The following is a 14957-nucleotide window of genomic DNA, read 5'->3' as shown; positions in this document are numbered from 1 at the left end:
CCATCTGGTGGACAATTATAACAATTACAAGTTGAAATCCAGTAGCCCAAACACAAATGTTAACAACGGATTGCATAAGTTAACATTAAGATAAATGTGTAATAAATATTGTTTTGGGGACATTTTTGACACTGGGAACAAATGTGTAACTTTTTGCCACGGTACAGAAGCCTCACTTAAAAAGCGGAGATGACAATTGTAAAACTTCACCTATACTCGATCATAGACAGAACCAAAAGGGGTTTAAAGATGAAAAAAAATGTCCCCAGGACCTTTTAAGGGTTATTCCACACAGCCACCTTGCATAATAATGTACCAATTCAAAGCAAAGGTAAGCTGGCTCATGGCCAAGCACGCGCAACGTAGACGTACCATCAACACAGCCACTCCTCCCACCAGTTATGAATGACCGCCGCCACATCGCACAATAGAAATGAACAGCAATAATCCTCAAAGCCAGGAAAGTTGCAGTAAAACTGTGTTGTTTTATGACGTGAGGGCGCAAAACAGTGGAAATGCATGTGAATGCAGAGTAAAATTCAATAATAAAACAAGTTTAGTTAAGGTATTGAATATTTAAATGCAAGACGCAAACGTGAAAACAGTCAATTCTCTGACAAAGACGTTCCATATGCTACTGTATGTTTTGCTGTTCCGACTCCATTTTTATTGAATTTCATCCTCGCCGTCCTCGTTACAGGCTGTGATTGCGGCGTTGGCTTCCAAGCTGCCTCTTAAAAATGACTTCCAGCGCCGTTGGAGAAGACAATTACATCTGAAGTCAAAATGAAAACCCCTGTGCGGTTAGACGCTCCGATACCAGCACGCTTCATTAGCCAAACCTCATTATGATGTGGCTGTCTGAGCGTGCTCCCAACTAGCCGCTAACAAGGCCTCGCATGGCGAAGGTGAGCGTCGCCATCATCATGCGCTGGCATTTGCCTTCCACCTCCTCCTCATGCTCGCTGCCGCCCTGCGACCAAGCCAACGCACCATCAATTATTCAGCGCTGAACTTTAGCTACAGCTTTACTGGAGTGATGCAACAGCATTGGGCACAGTGTTTTTTTTGTTTTTTTAAGCGGCCCCCCGCCCTGCGGAGGCAGGTGGCTGCTCGTAGGACTTTGTCTCAAAGGTTGCAAAAATGCAGGCTTGGGCGTTGCTCACGCTGGCACCTTTAAACCTGTGTTAGGATGCAAAAAACACTTTCAAGTAACTTGGCTTGGCGCTGCTTACTGCAGTGCACTGCAGTCTGCCAATGCTCTGCAGTGTCAAAAGCGCCGCACGCTCGCTGGTCCTACAGTTTGCTATCAGCAGCCACATTATTAGGTACACCTGAGATGCGGCGTCCGAAATTCTGCCTTTTCAAAGCTAATAATGCTCACTTTTCAGAGATAACAATGTCGTTAGATGTTTATTATGGCGGCTGTAGTGTGTAGAGCCGCATCATCCAGGGGGCTGTTTTGAATAGTTTGGTAAACTTAAGTGCTGTGGCATTTTAGGGCAGGTGACCATAAAGGTCACTTCAATTTAAGGCACCACGCGCCTCTCTATAAGGTTGTAGAATCAAAGCTAGCAAAGAAATGTAATTATGTAATAACTCATAGTTAATCGCTATATATGAATTGATTAAAAGATTAAACATGATTAATCACATTTTGTCTACAGTAACTCATACTTACTTGCTATATATCAATCGATTAAAATATTTAATTATGATTAATCACATTTTGTCCACAGTAACTCATACTTAATCACTATATATAAATCTATTCAAATATTTAATCACGTTTTGTCTACAGTAACAGAAATAATTATTTTATCTATAATAATAATATAACAATTCGAACCAACGTACAAACAATACGATTCCATATGATTCAACATTTGTCGATGTAGACGGTAGTCGTACATTGTAAAATAAAGAAGACAATTGTATAAAAGTGTCACCCTTACGGGATTTCCAAATGTGCAAAAGAGTGTATCACAGACCCAAGCATGCTGTAAGGCAGGGGTGCCCAATCACTGGGCCGTGGGAAACATTCAAGTGCAATGATTAAAAAAAAAAAAAAACACAACAATAAAATAATTTGTAAAAAAACGACATCCATTTGTTTTTGTAAAGGGATACAAATTTTGGAAATATGGGCCATTGCTTTATTCAAAAAGTAAGTATAGTTAGGAATCCCACAATATTTGCATGTTTAATGCGAGCGGCGACTTGTTCCACGTTGTTCCACGGCCCTTGAAAGCACCACTGAACTTTGCAATGCATCGTCTCCCACGATGCACAGATAAAACTACTTTTATTTTTCTGTTTTTTCTTTCACCTCATATTTGGTCCCAAATGCTGATACTACGTGAAAATGCATAAAGGTAATATTTGGTGACGTTATTGAGTGCTGATGTGGACGCACCAAGTCCTGCAGGCTAGTCCTGGCGGATGGTGGCTCTGTATTCATTTAGCGCTTTTAATTTGATGTTGTTCCTGTCATAGTTTTGCACAATAAACAATAAATAAGATAAATCAGATCTCTATAATGTACGTATGTGACGTGTGTGTTGAAAATCTTTCCCCGTGACCAGCCAGCGCGATGCTAACGCTGGCGAGAGCTAATGCTATTTGACACAAGCCCCCAAATAGCTGTCCTCGGCTATGCCTGTCCGTACCTAGCAGCTCCTAGACCAGATTTCAGCTAGCCGTTTAAAGCAAAAATTGACCATAAAAAGAATACCTGCAGTGCACCAGTACCTTCTCCCTTCTTCCCGGCGACGTACTTCGTGACAAGTTGACTCACAGCGACACAAAAACTTTGGTCTTGTCGAGAGAGGCATCTTTGCCTGTTTCCAGTCGATATTTGTTGCAGCTGACTTCACATCAGCTGCCACGCCGCCGCGTTTCCTCAAACTACGGTGTGGGCCGAGGGTCAAACAGGACGTGCGCACAGTAATCGCGTGTCAAAAAAATGTGTTACATTAAAGGAAACGTATGTTTTATATATTGACTTCTTGCTACTATGTCAATTATTATACCTGAAGGCAAATGTCATTTCAAAGAAAAAAGTACTTTGCTGATTTTTGTTTGACCACACACACCTTTTTTTTTTATTGGTATTTTTTTTTTATTTACTGTTATTTAATTCAATATAATTTTTTTTTTTTAATCTTGACATATCTAGCAATGTAGATCAACAGAAATATTTTAAAAGTGAGCATGGTTATCTTTGCAAAGGCTGAATTTTCCTACCAGATGACGCAAGTGTACCTAATGTTGCGGCGGTGCGTGTTGGGCACGGCTGACGCAGACAGGAGCGGGGCAAGGGCTGACCTTTCCCCCGCCGGGGAGGCGGGAAGTGGGTGGCGGTGATGGCGCATGGAGTGGCGGAAGGTCAGCGGCGAGACAGGAGATGGAGATTTCTATTTGAGGAAACGCCGCTCTCTTAATTGCTGACTTTGTCCCATTCCCTCTGTGACATTTGAGACTTTTTTTAACGATGGAGGTCGGTGTTTCGAAACAACATCATGGAATACGATAAGCGACATTCCTTCAGTTGGCTTGTTGACTTACTATTTTGGTGAACACAACTGCAGTACTCCTTTCAGCCACACGAGGCAGTCAATTGAATTGCTACTACTTTTGGCATTTGATCAATTATCAGGAAATTCCATCCATCCATCTTCTATACCGCTTATCCTTATGAGCATTCTAAGTTATTTTGTACACAAAATTTGACTAATGTATGTATATACTGTAGATTACAATGTACTTTTTCATAAATATATTACAGCATTACAACAGGATACTGTAATACCGTGTATGGTGATAATTCACAGTAGCACTAATTAATAACTGCATTTTAATACCTTTAGAGTAATGATAATATAATTCATATAACAATTACATTTTTTAAATGCAATAATAATACATCAAATAAAATTATTTTAAAATAATATCATAACAACTTCTATAATCAAGAAAAAGAAAGGCTGAATTGTTGATACTAATAACTAATAATAACAACACAAAATAAAATTAAAATAGAATTAAATAAATATGCATATATGTGAGGGTTTTTTTTTTTAGGCTTTTTACAAAATAACAATTTTAATAACTATTTGGCAAAAAGAGCTGACGACGCAAGCGCACAATAAAAGACGTCACTTTTGAAGCCGTTTTAAGCCATAAAAACGGCCCCAGGGTGGCAGAAGTGCACTCGATAAGAGCGCAGCGTGGATCTTTTGCATGTACAAGTATTAACACACTCGACAGCGGGGAGGAAGTGAGAGAGCATGGAGGAGTGTGCCATGCCGAAGGTTACGCATTTTAGGGAAATCTTAACGCATGCATGTGCGCGCTCGAGTGCACACACAGTTTAGTTCCAAATGTGAGAACTGTAAATAGCTCATGGTGTTATATTTGTAAATAAATTGTTATGTTGATGTGAATCAACCCTTCTTTTGTGTTGTTTATGTTGTGGTGCAGTTGTTTCGATATTTGAGCTGTCACAAAAGCAAAAAAAATTGCATGAAAGTGAAAGTTATGCTTGAAATGTATCTTTTCACAAAAAGCTGGGTTTCTCCTGTTTTAGATATTTTCCTGAAACTTACCTATGTTCTACTGACTTTTTTTCTGATGAAAGACGAGAGTCTAACCTTTCTTTTGGTAGGTTCCATGTTTCTATAGCCATAGAACACAAAATTCTGTGTGCCTTGAAAAATCAGTCAAAATTGTCTAAAATGGCCGTTACTGAATTTTAAAAAATGGCTGGGATTGAATGAGTTACAAATAATAACAAAAAATACATTTTGTAGAGAATATTTATAGTTATCCACACAGAAATGTGACATAATTATAAGTGAGGAATGAAATGGATAAATGAACATTTAACAACGTTTTAACCTTTAGTGAAGACTCTCATAGGCAAAGACAGCGAGTAGGCGTGGAGGAGGCGGACGGGACGCCATCGCCGTACTTTGTGATGAGCTCTTTCTCGAATTCAATAGTGTTTCTCACTTTCTTTATCAAATTGCTGGCACTCGGAGCTTTCTTTGGCCCCATGGCGGGTTACAGCGGGTCAGCAACTTGTAGGGTGCTTTGTTTGGGCGCTCGATTTCACGGAACAATGCAGTACGGGGCAAACGGACTAGTTTGTTAGACGCGAGATACACGTAAGATAACAGAGCCAGTGTACGACTGTATATGGGTTTCAAAAATGTACAAAAAGGTTATTTTTTGGTCGAAATATGGTCGTATGTTTTCGTACTGCAACCTGTTTAGACAGCAAACATGTTTGACCTGATTTGACTTCGCCCTCTGGTGGTTCTGTCAGATATTACAGCCCAGTTATGCCCATATGTCAGCAAACAAACATTAGACTGATCACATCCATCCAAATAAATCCAAGTCTCACGCCCATCCCCACTTAGCGACACTTGCTCTTGTAAAGTGGTGTAGTTGTTTTATGAGAAGAAGTAAAACATAAAAAAGTGTAAATAGCCTGTTAACGCCACATGAATTCATTTATTTTAAGAAGCGCCTAACTTCTGCAGGATGAGACCCCCCCCCCCCCCCCCCAACAACTCAGAATCCCGCCCCCTCTTTGTTTTTTTTTTTTTTAGTCTCAGCAGAACAATTAGAGGCCATCAAATGAGGAGGCGCCATCCTCGCTCAGCTTGGGAATGACAATTAGCTGGCGAGAGGAAAGGGTTTTAGTGTGTATGAGCTCACTTTAAAACGCTGATGAGCAGAGCCAATGGTCCTGATCCTCTCAGCGCTTTGATTGGTTAAACAACTTCTTACTCCCAGCTCTCTTGGATGCCGCTCACTTCCAAGCAGGACACGTTGTACTTCATACCTACCTTCACTTTCAAATATCCAACATTCACGCAACGTTATGTACACTACGTAGAAAGGTCAAGTAAAGTATTTGGACATATGGCCGTTCCAACCACAGGAAGTGACAATGACAAAGTTAGATAACATTTTGATGCGCGTCAGTGAGTTTTATTCTAGTTCTTCTTCACCGACGCTTTCATAAGCACAACACTGTTTCCAAAAATGTGGAAGCATACAATTGTCCAAAATATCTTGAAAAAGACGACAAATAAGCATTCAGGGGACAACTAAGAACTCTTAACTAAGTCCAACCTCTGATTTACTGGTTGATTAAGAGTTCTGTCCCAATACTTTGGTCCATATTTGATATAATAATCAGATGAGCACATTTGGTATGGTACTACATACTTTTCTTTTACTTCCCTTTAGACTGGGCTTCATTGGGTTTTTTTTTGTTTTTTTTACTTGTTCCCAATGCGTCTGTTCTTACGTCTCACACTGCCCCCTGGTGGACAGTTACCACCGGCTTCTCAAAGACCGCTGCTGCCCCCTTGTGGTTATACAACGCATTTACGGCTATGCGGTGGTGTGAAAAAGTGTTTGCCCCCCTCCTGACTTATTTTTTTGCATGTTTATCATATGCAATGTTTCAGATCATCAAACAAATGGAAATATTAGTCCATGACAACACAACTGAACACAAAATACAGTTTTTAAATGAAACGTTTTATGATTAAGAGATTATTAAGAGATATAAAGAAAAAAAGCGGCATGGGAACTCGTCAGTGCAAGAGTAAAAATACAGGGTAAGTTTACGACATTTATGTAAGTTTATCTTCAATACTAGCAAGATCCGGTACTAGCAAGAGTACTCGATCAACACCGGTTGCAGGGAGACTCGTGCAATTCGCCTCCCGTGGGCATGGTTTGCTACACCTTGGCGATGACTTTAGCCAATTGCAGTAGCTTGTCGCCTCCCGTGTGTGCCGCATTTCAGAAAAAGAACATCATACCAACAGTACAGTGGTGGTAGTGTGATGGTCTGGGGATGTTTTGCGGCTTCAGGACCTGGAAGGCTTGCTGTGATAAATGGAAGCATGAATTGTGCTGAAGGAGATTGTCTAACCATCTGTTGGTGACCTCCAGCTGAAAGCAACTTGGGTTCTGCAGCAGGACAGGATCCAAAACACACCAGCAGGATCCAAAACACACCAGCAAGTCCACCTCTGGATGGCTGAAGACTTTGGAGTGGTCTAGTCCAAGTCCTGACCTGAATCCTATTGAGATGCTGTGGCATGACCTTAAAAAGGTGCTTCATGCTGGAAAAGCCTCCAATGTGGCTGAATGACAACAATTCTGCAAAATTCCTCCACACCGCTGGAAGAGACTCATTGCAAGTTATCACAAACGCTTGATTGCAGTTGTTTCTGCTAAGGGGGGACAACCCCTTATTAGCTTTAGGGGGCAATCACTTTTTCACACAGGGCCAGGTAGCTTTGGATTTTCTTTTTCACCCTTAATAAAAAGTCTCATAAAAACTGCATTTTGTGTTCAGTTGTGTTGTCATTCACTGATATTCTGATATTTGTTTGATGATCTGAAACATTTAAGTGTGACAAACATGCAAAAAATATAGTTGAATATAGATGGAATAAGAAGGTAAAATCTCTTACCTGTGTCGTTTTTGTCATCTTTGGCAGGGAAAAAGGGAAGCAAAGAAAGAAAACGAATGTTATGCTCGTATATTCTGTAATATGTGAAAACAATGCAATGTCATTTCTGTTCGCTAGGTGGCAGCGACAGTGCAACTTGCTAAAAACGTGTTATATTAGATTCTCCTATAACTCCTATTTCACAGCAATACCACTAAAATAACACATATAAGATTAAACATCACACATTCTTTGTATTTAATGTGTGTGTGTGTGTGTGTGTGTGTGTGTGTGTGTGTGTGTGTGTGTGTGTACAGCTACGACCCTCAAGAAGGCTGATACGACGTGACGAAGCCACAACATAAATAGAAACATGTGACTCACTCCAAGCGCCGCTGGGAATGCAACTAATTCATTATTTGACTCTATTCCTCCATTTGCTACATTCTTATGGGTTACATAACCAACTTGCTTGGACCGAAAGCCCTTTTCTTTTTTAATACAAACATTCCCATAGCAACTTTCTTGGTTGCCATGCCGACTCTGATAACCAACTGGCAATCTTTCACCTCTTTGTTTCGTGCCTCGTTATTCACCAAAATCCAGATGCTTTCAAATGCAGTCGGACAGTAGACACGCCCAGATTTTATCTACCGTAAATCAGGGGTGTCCAAACTTTTTACCATAATAGTTTGACTTTATTCCCATAATATTTTGACTATTTCCCCAACCTAATAAAAAAAAATACTTAGTTTTGTTTTAGTGTCATATTATAAATTTAAAAATAAGCATATTTTTCTGTAATATTTCAACTCCATGCTACTAAAATGACATTATTTTTCAACGTAATATTACAAGTTCATTCTTGTAAAATTGTCCTTTTTTCTTGTAACATTTTGACTTCATTTCGGTAAATTCCGGTAAAATTCCAACCGTTTTCTCCATTTCTGCTGTTGTTTCCTTCTCATTTTGTTCTTGTAATGATGACATTATTCCCATAATATTGTAACTTTATTCTTGTAACATTAAACCTTTTTCAGCAACTCTATTTGGCCAGAAAATTACAAATTTACTTGTTTGTTTCTCATAATATTAAGACTTTTTTCTTTAATATGCTACTAAAATGATGTTAGTTATCCTCATAATATTACGACATTATTCTCGGAAAATTATGACTTTTCCTCAGTTCATTACAACTTTTTCTCGAAATAATTTGACTTTACTTTTAGTGTGCCGTGGGGCGCAAATGACCCCCGGGCCACCCCTGCCGTAAATGCTGTAATTACAGCCAAGGCAATTTTACTTTAGGGATTTAGCCTTCAGTGTACTGCCTGTGCTAAAGTTAAACAAGCGCTAAAGGTAATTTATCGCTGTACAACCGTAACTTGATGAATCTTGCGGGATACTCACAGAGGCAGATGGGTTTGGGAGTGTCCCACTTCCCCAGTTTGGTACAATGGCTGGCGTTCCTGCCCTCCAGCATGAAGCCGCCGTGGCACCTGTAATGCAGCACTGTGCCCTCCACCGGTTGCCCCGGCGGCTTCACCGTCACCTGACCGTTCTCCAGAGACGTCCACACGCGGGGACACAGCAACACTGCAAAACAGGAGCCGACACACATTTAAAAATAAATAAACACACAAAGCAAGCTATGCTGATAATAGCATTTAGCACCGAGCAAGTTAATAACAATATTGACTTTGAGAATGCAGCTCAAATATGAATGTATACGGTATTATTAGTATTATTCCTCTGTAAGGAAAGAAACATCTAACACACATCGATTATAACCTTGGAAATGCTAACAATATGCAAAAAGCAGCACGCTAACCATGCTGTTAAGCAGGTGGCAGTAAGACTTGCCAAACGACTCATTATAGAATCATTACACACTGCATACATACTGTACATATAGAAACATTTGCCACAGCGTTTTAGAGTTACAAAAATAAAAATGAAAATAAATTGCAATGACTGCAAAGTGTTACATATGTTTTGCCTTTCATGCATACAGTGTTCACTCGCCGTTCACCTTTTGCGGACTCACTGCTTCGTGGATCCTTTTAAGTGCAATTTTGCATGTTTTTTTTTTAACAGTGTATGAACGCGCCTTGTGGCGCATTAGAGCGATCTATCGGTGCTCTGTTGTATGTGTCTGTTATTGTATTTACTACAACTACCAGTAGAGGGAGCCAATCAGCCAATCTCCTTCCTGTTGTGGTCTAGTGATGGAAATTTCGGCTCTTTTTAGAGAGTCGGTTCTTTTGTATCGGCTCACTAAAAAGATCCGGCTCTTTCGGCCCCCAAGTGGCTACTCAGATTTTGTTGTCTTAATGTGTATTTTGTAAAATACTAATGTAAAAAATACATGATATCAAATGTTTATGATTTAAATGGATTTATTTTAACCTCAATGAACAGCTACAAAATTATATCATCATTATAAAATACAAAAACAAAGACCCATCTCAATAGAAAAATTGAAAAATGGTAAGAATAGGTCAAATCTCATCATGCAGATTTCTCACTGGTGTTTAACCCTGCCCCTCCCTCTGCTCAGCGTGGACAGAGAGACGCCACCACACATCTTGACCACTGACATTCGCCTGAAACAGGAAAAAAAAAAAGACTAATTGGCTGCCAATTGGCTCCGAACGGCCCCTGTTGTTCATTTCGTCGAGCAGGCTCTTGGAGCCGATTTGTTCTCGACCGACACATCACAATTGTAGTCGGCGGTCGTGAGCAAACTAGCTAACCGTGTGAGCTGCTTGCAAACCGCCAATAAACAAAAGATGAAAATGAAGAAGAAGCTAACCGGCTTTAGGGCGCCATTACAGAATAAATGAGCCTTCAGTTCAAGGAGTAGGACAAGGAGGAGGAAAATACGACGGAAGGAGCAATATGTTTTAACAAGGATACAAAAAAACATTGCGGGGTATTTTGGGAACCTATCCCCGCGCTAAACGAGGGAACACTGCAATGCGTAAAGCTCAGTATCTCCGCGGTGTAGAATTATTTATAACTTTTGGATTGTAAATACGTAATTTGCGCGAATAAAATAAAATAAATACATTTAAAAAATGAACAATAAAAATAAATTGCAATGACTCACGTGTCTTTTGCTCTTTATGCGTAATGCAGCTCCACCTAAATAGCAGCACTGACTCCTAATGAGAAACAGGTACCGCTGCACGCGCTTTACAGCAACCGCAAAGCAGCTGCACATTGTGCCAAACAGGAAACAAAAAAAACAAAACAAAGTAAGAGTGCAAAACAGGAAACAATGTGAAAACTAAGGAAAACCAAAACACAAAGTCCAACCTGTCAAGCAGAACGTGACATAAATCTAATCTGATATCACTTCCTGAGTGCTTTGGCACTTTTTCTATAACATGTATTGCATATTGCAGCATTTGTCTTATTTTGCACAAAGAGTGTTGTTGCCGATATCGGTACCGGTAAATAAGTGCTGGACCATATCGGACATTGGTAAGAAAGCCGCTATGGAGCATCTCTAGTATTTGTCTTTTATTTGTAAATGACTGCACTCTTTTTAAATGAATTCTTTTGATCTAATATGCGTGTGTGTGTGTTGCCTTTCCCTCTGGCATGTAAACACATTGTTAGCGTCCAATCTGCAGCTTTTGCACAAAGCACAGCTTTAATTTAGTAGACTCGAAGGGGGAATAAATCCCACAGACGTTTAATATGAAGAGAATAAAGACCAAATAAAATATTGATGTGACATTTCCTGGCATCCGTCTGCACCTCAAAGGTAACCTGAATGTAGAATGAGCAATCACATGGTTTCACAAGCAGCGTGGGTGTGAGGAAGAGGACTCACAACATCTGCTGTGCTGCGACATGTCCGTCCACGTGCCGTTGGGCAAACACTTCCTGACTTTGGGTCCCACGATCACGCGGTTGCCCCTGCAGATGTACTCGATCTCATAATCCACTGGAAGGATCTGCACGCTGCGGATCTGTGGAGGTGGGGCGTGGGGGTGATTAGGGCCACATGATGCATTACCTTCCCTCCTTGGGCGTCCGTCGGGATAAGACGCTGCGCCATATGGCGCTGGCAATCAAGTGTCTGTCGAGTCATTTTGTCTCGACTACTTTGGAGAACACCAACGGCAGCCAGGACCTCACCCAGCCAAGTGTGGGCTACACAAGTGCTGCTGGCACTGGGGAGTGGCGTTTCATTGAAGAAACTTTAATTCCAACATCCCTGTGATATCCCTTCCCTTGGGAAAATGACTACTGTTTATGACTGTATATCTTATCTAGGGACAATACAGTAAAAAGTAATCTTGGATACACTTTAGTGTAGTCAGTGTACAACTTGTACAGCAGTATAGATGTACGATCCATTGAAAATTAGTCAACACACAGCCATTATTGTCTACACATGGCAACAGAAGTGATGAGCAAGATAATTGTTTGTCTACAGCCAAGCACCAGTAGCGTGCACGATTGCTGTCGACACTGGGAGAGCTGCGGTTCATTGAGGGGAAATATGAATTCCAACATGTGCTGTGGCATTGTGAAGCAGAGTATGACCCCCTCCCTCCTCTTGGGAAACTGACTACTGTTTATGATAGTATACGGTGGTGTGAAAAAGTGTTTTTTGCATGTTTGCATGAAAACTGAACACTAAATGCAGTTTTTACATGAAACATTTTTATTATTAGGGAGAAAAAAAGTCAAACCTACATGGCCTGCATTTTGGGTTCAGTTGTGTTATCATTGACTAATATTTCAATTTGTTTGATGATCTGAAACATTTAAGTGTGGCAAACATGCAAAAAATAAATAAATAAATACATTAGGGAAGGGGGCAGACACTTTTTCACACCACTGTACTGTAAACCCATGCTGTGTGGGCTGTGTCAGATACTGTATCACATACAGAATCTTGATCAGTAAACTCCTGGTGGTATTGCATGGTGTAATAATGTATTTCTAACATTCTCCTTACCTGCTCTTGAGTCAGGCCTCGGTATCGAATCCCTCCATCTCTCGGAGGCCGGATGATGGCACAGCCTGGTCAAACAACAAACAGGAACAAAGCCGGAGGCTGCTTCTTTGGATGGTAATGATGTTGATGTACAACAGCCAACGTAACGGACACACAGTCAATTTATCTGACAAATCACAGCTCCACTCAGCGCTCTCCACATACTTCATTCCACCCCATCATGGCACGCCGCACAATCCCACACACAGTCACGCAGACACACAAATTACCTCCCGCTGATGAATTATGTATGGGCACAACAAGAGATGGAAGAGCACAGAGAAGCAGCAGAAACAAAGGATGCGCCGGCATGGCTCCGCCTGAAACAGAAACATGGAGAGACGGGAAATTGAGAAATTTTGGGTGGACTGAAAAAGGACAAAAGAGGAACTAGAGGTTACTAAGTTGTGCCGTATTAATGCTTTCTTTCCTGTCACAGCCGAGTTGCATACAATTTTCCAGCCCATTCACTTCCTTTACTTTGCTTGACTTTGGTCCGGCTCTGCATCCCATCAAAAACACACACAACATTATATAACAGAATAAATAAATAAATAAAATACAACCAAAAAAAAAAAAAAAAAAAAAAAAAACAGAAAACAATTTTAAAATTATTTTTTCAAAATATAATAATTCAAGGGATAAACTGAGATTTTTATGTCATATTTAAAAAAAATAAATAAATCACAGTAATAGCTCACGTAGTGAATATGAAAGGTGGAAACGTACGTTGACATCAGTGCACATACGCGTGAGACGATGAGTGAATAAGCAATGAACTTGTGTGAAATGTCAACACAACACACACAAATACAGCACCATGTGACCATTTACACATGTGCACAAATTTGATGATTTATGGTCCAAAAAAAATTACAAAAGATTTCACTGCAAAGAGTCAATTTTTTCCCCACAAACACTAAAAATGGATAAATACATGATATTAATGCATAAAATAATGAGGATACATGCAGCGTAACGTGCTGCTGAAGATGGCGGCACCCTGTGTGTGTTGCTCAGTGACATGCGGTGAGGTTCACGGCCCACATGTGCACTCAGACAGTGGGTGAGGCTTGTGCACCAAGTTGAGAACCGCATTTTTTATGACTGCCCACCAAGAGAGGAAAACAAACTAGGTTTGCATTAAAACCGACCCGAGTTGCGGTTTTAACTGTTAGTTCTTGTTCATCTTTTTCCTTGTGGTTCCTGAAGCACTCCAAGGCTCTGGAGTGCTACGTTCGTCAAGTTGCTGGCAAACCTACACTAGCAAACCGTGTGAGCTGCTTGCCAACCACCAATAAACAAGAAGCAGCAGCTAACCGTGTGACTCTGATCGCTGTATGTTCGCAAGTTACAAAACCCACAATGTCGACGCAACGTTCTGCACCCAAAAGGCAGGGGAGGCCAAGCATCGCACAAAAAGTTGGACTTCTGGACATGCTGAAGGAAGGGAGACGTTGCTGCTGTAGGGAATAAATGAATCTTCCATTCGAGGGGGAAAATACAACGACAGGAGCAATATGTTTTAACAAGGATAAAAAAACACTACAGTACAGCAGAACGTCACCAGGGACGAAGATGCACGGTCAGAGGAGTGAAATACGTGTGAATCACTTGATAATTGCTTGTGCCCAACCTAGTAGGTTGATCGTTAAAATTCAAAGCAAGGTTTCAACTTTTTTTTAAGAGTGTTTAAACAAGAGAGAAATGTGAGGAAATATTAATGCCTGTCTGAGAAGTGTATCGAGTGTATGGTGAGGGCTTTTACAGCCTTAAAGCTTACAGTATACTGTATAACTAGAGCAGGGGTGTCAAACTGGTGCCATGGAGGGCCGAGACACTGCAGGTTTTCTTTCCAACCAGTCACTAAAGCAGGTGATTTTAATGATCAACACCTTCAGTTTGAGGGAAGGAGCTCATCAATTAAATCACCTGCTGAAGAAACTGGTTGGAGAGAAAACCTGCAGCGTCTCGGCCCTCCAGGGCATGAGTTTCACACATGTGAACTAGAGGATCTACAATTTCTGGAAAAATTGTGGTGTGAATGCGTGAGATGAATAAAGAGATGAAAAAGGGGAAAAACAGAAATGAGTAGGAAGCGTCAGCTGAATGAAGGGATGAAGAGGGGGATCAGAAATGAGCAGAAAAGGCACAAGTGTCAAAGCAGAAAGGGTGTGTTAATACTTACAAAAATGTCAAGAGTGGTACTATGCCATTATTATCATGCTAGCACCAACATGCTAACACCAGACATGATAGCATGTCTATATAGGTTTTTGCTCATGAAAACAGCTAAAATGCTACTATGCTAATGCTAACATTAGCATGCTGAACCTAGCAGAAATGGTGGAGGTTCTCGGCTTTAACAGTAAAAAAAAAGACAAGGAAAAACGAATCAAACTAACGAGCTGGCTCTTTTCGTTCATTTCAAAGAGCCGGCTCATAGAGTA

General features: G+C 40.6%; 1 protein-coding gene across 3 annotated transcripts in view; it reads right to left on the bottom strand.

Annotated features, from left to right (window-relative positions):
- Positions 1–14957, bottom strand: part of gabbr1a (gamma-aminobutyric acid (GABA) B receptor, 1a) — a 74196-nt gene that overhangs the window by 56278 nt on the left and 2961 nt on the right. For all 3 annotated transcript variants that reach the window (XM_054780693.1, XM_054780695.1, XM_054780694.1), the window contains exons 3-7: positions 12738–12827; positions 12469–12533; positions 11332–11470; positions 8898–9083; positions 7509–7526 (exon numbers count right to left, since the gene is read on the bottom strand). In XM_054780693.1, the coding sequence (XP_054636668.1) occupies positions 7509–7526; positions 8898–9083; positions 11332–11470; positions 12469–12533; positions 12738–12819 (490 nt within the window). In that variant the 5' untranslated portion in view covers positions 12820–12827. The remainder of the gene's footprint in view (positions 1–7508; positions 7527–8897; positions 9084–11331; positions 11471–12468; positions 12534–12737; positions 12828–14957) is intronic.

This window comes from Dunckerocampus dactyliophorus, chromosome 7 (genome assembly GCF_027744805.1).
Source record: "Dunckerocampus dactyliophorus isolate RoL2022-P2 chromosome 7, RoL_Ddac_1.1, whole genome shotgun sequence".
Classification (NCBI taxonomy): Eukaryota; Metazoa; Chordata; class Actinopteri; order Syngnathiformes; family Syngnathidae; genus Dunckerocampus; species Dunckerocampus dactyliophorus.
The sequence above is the reverse complement of the archived record's forward strand: the minus strand, read 5'-3'. Positions and strand labels throughout refer to the sequence as shown.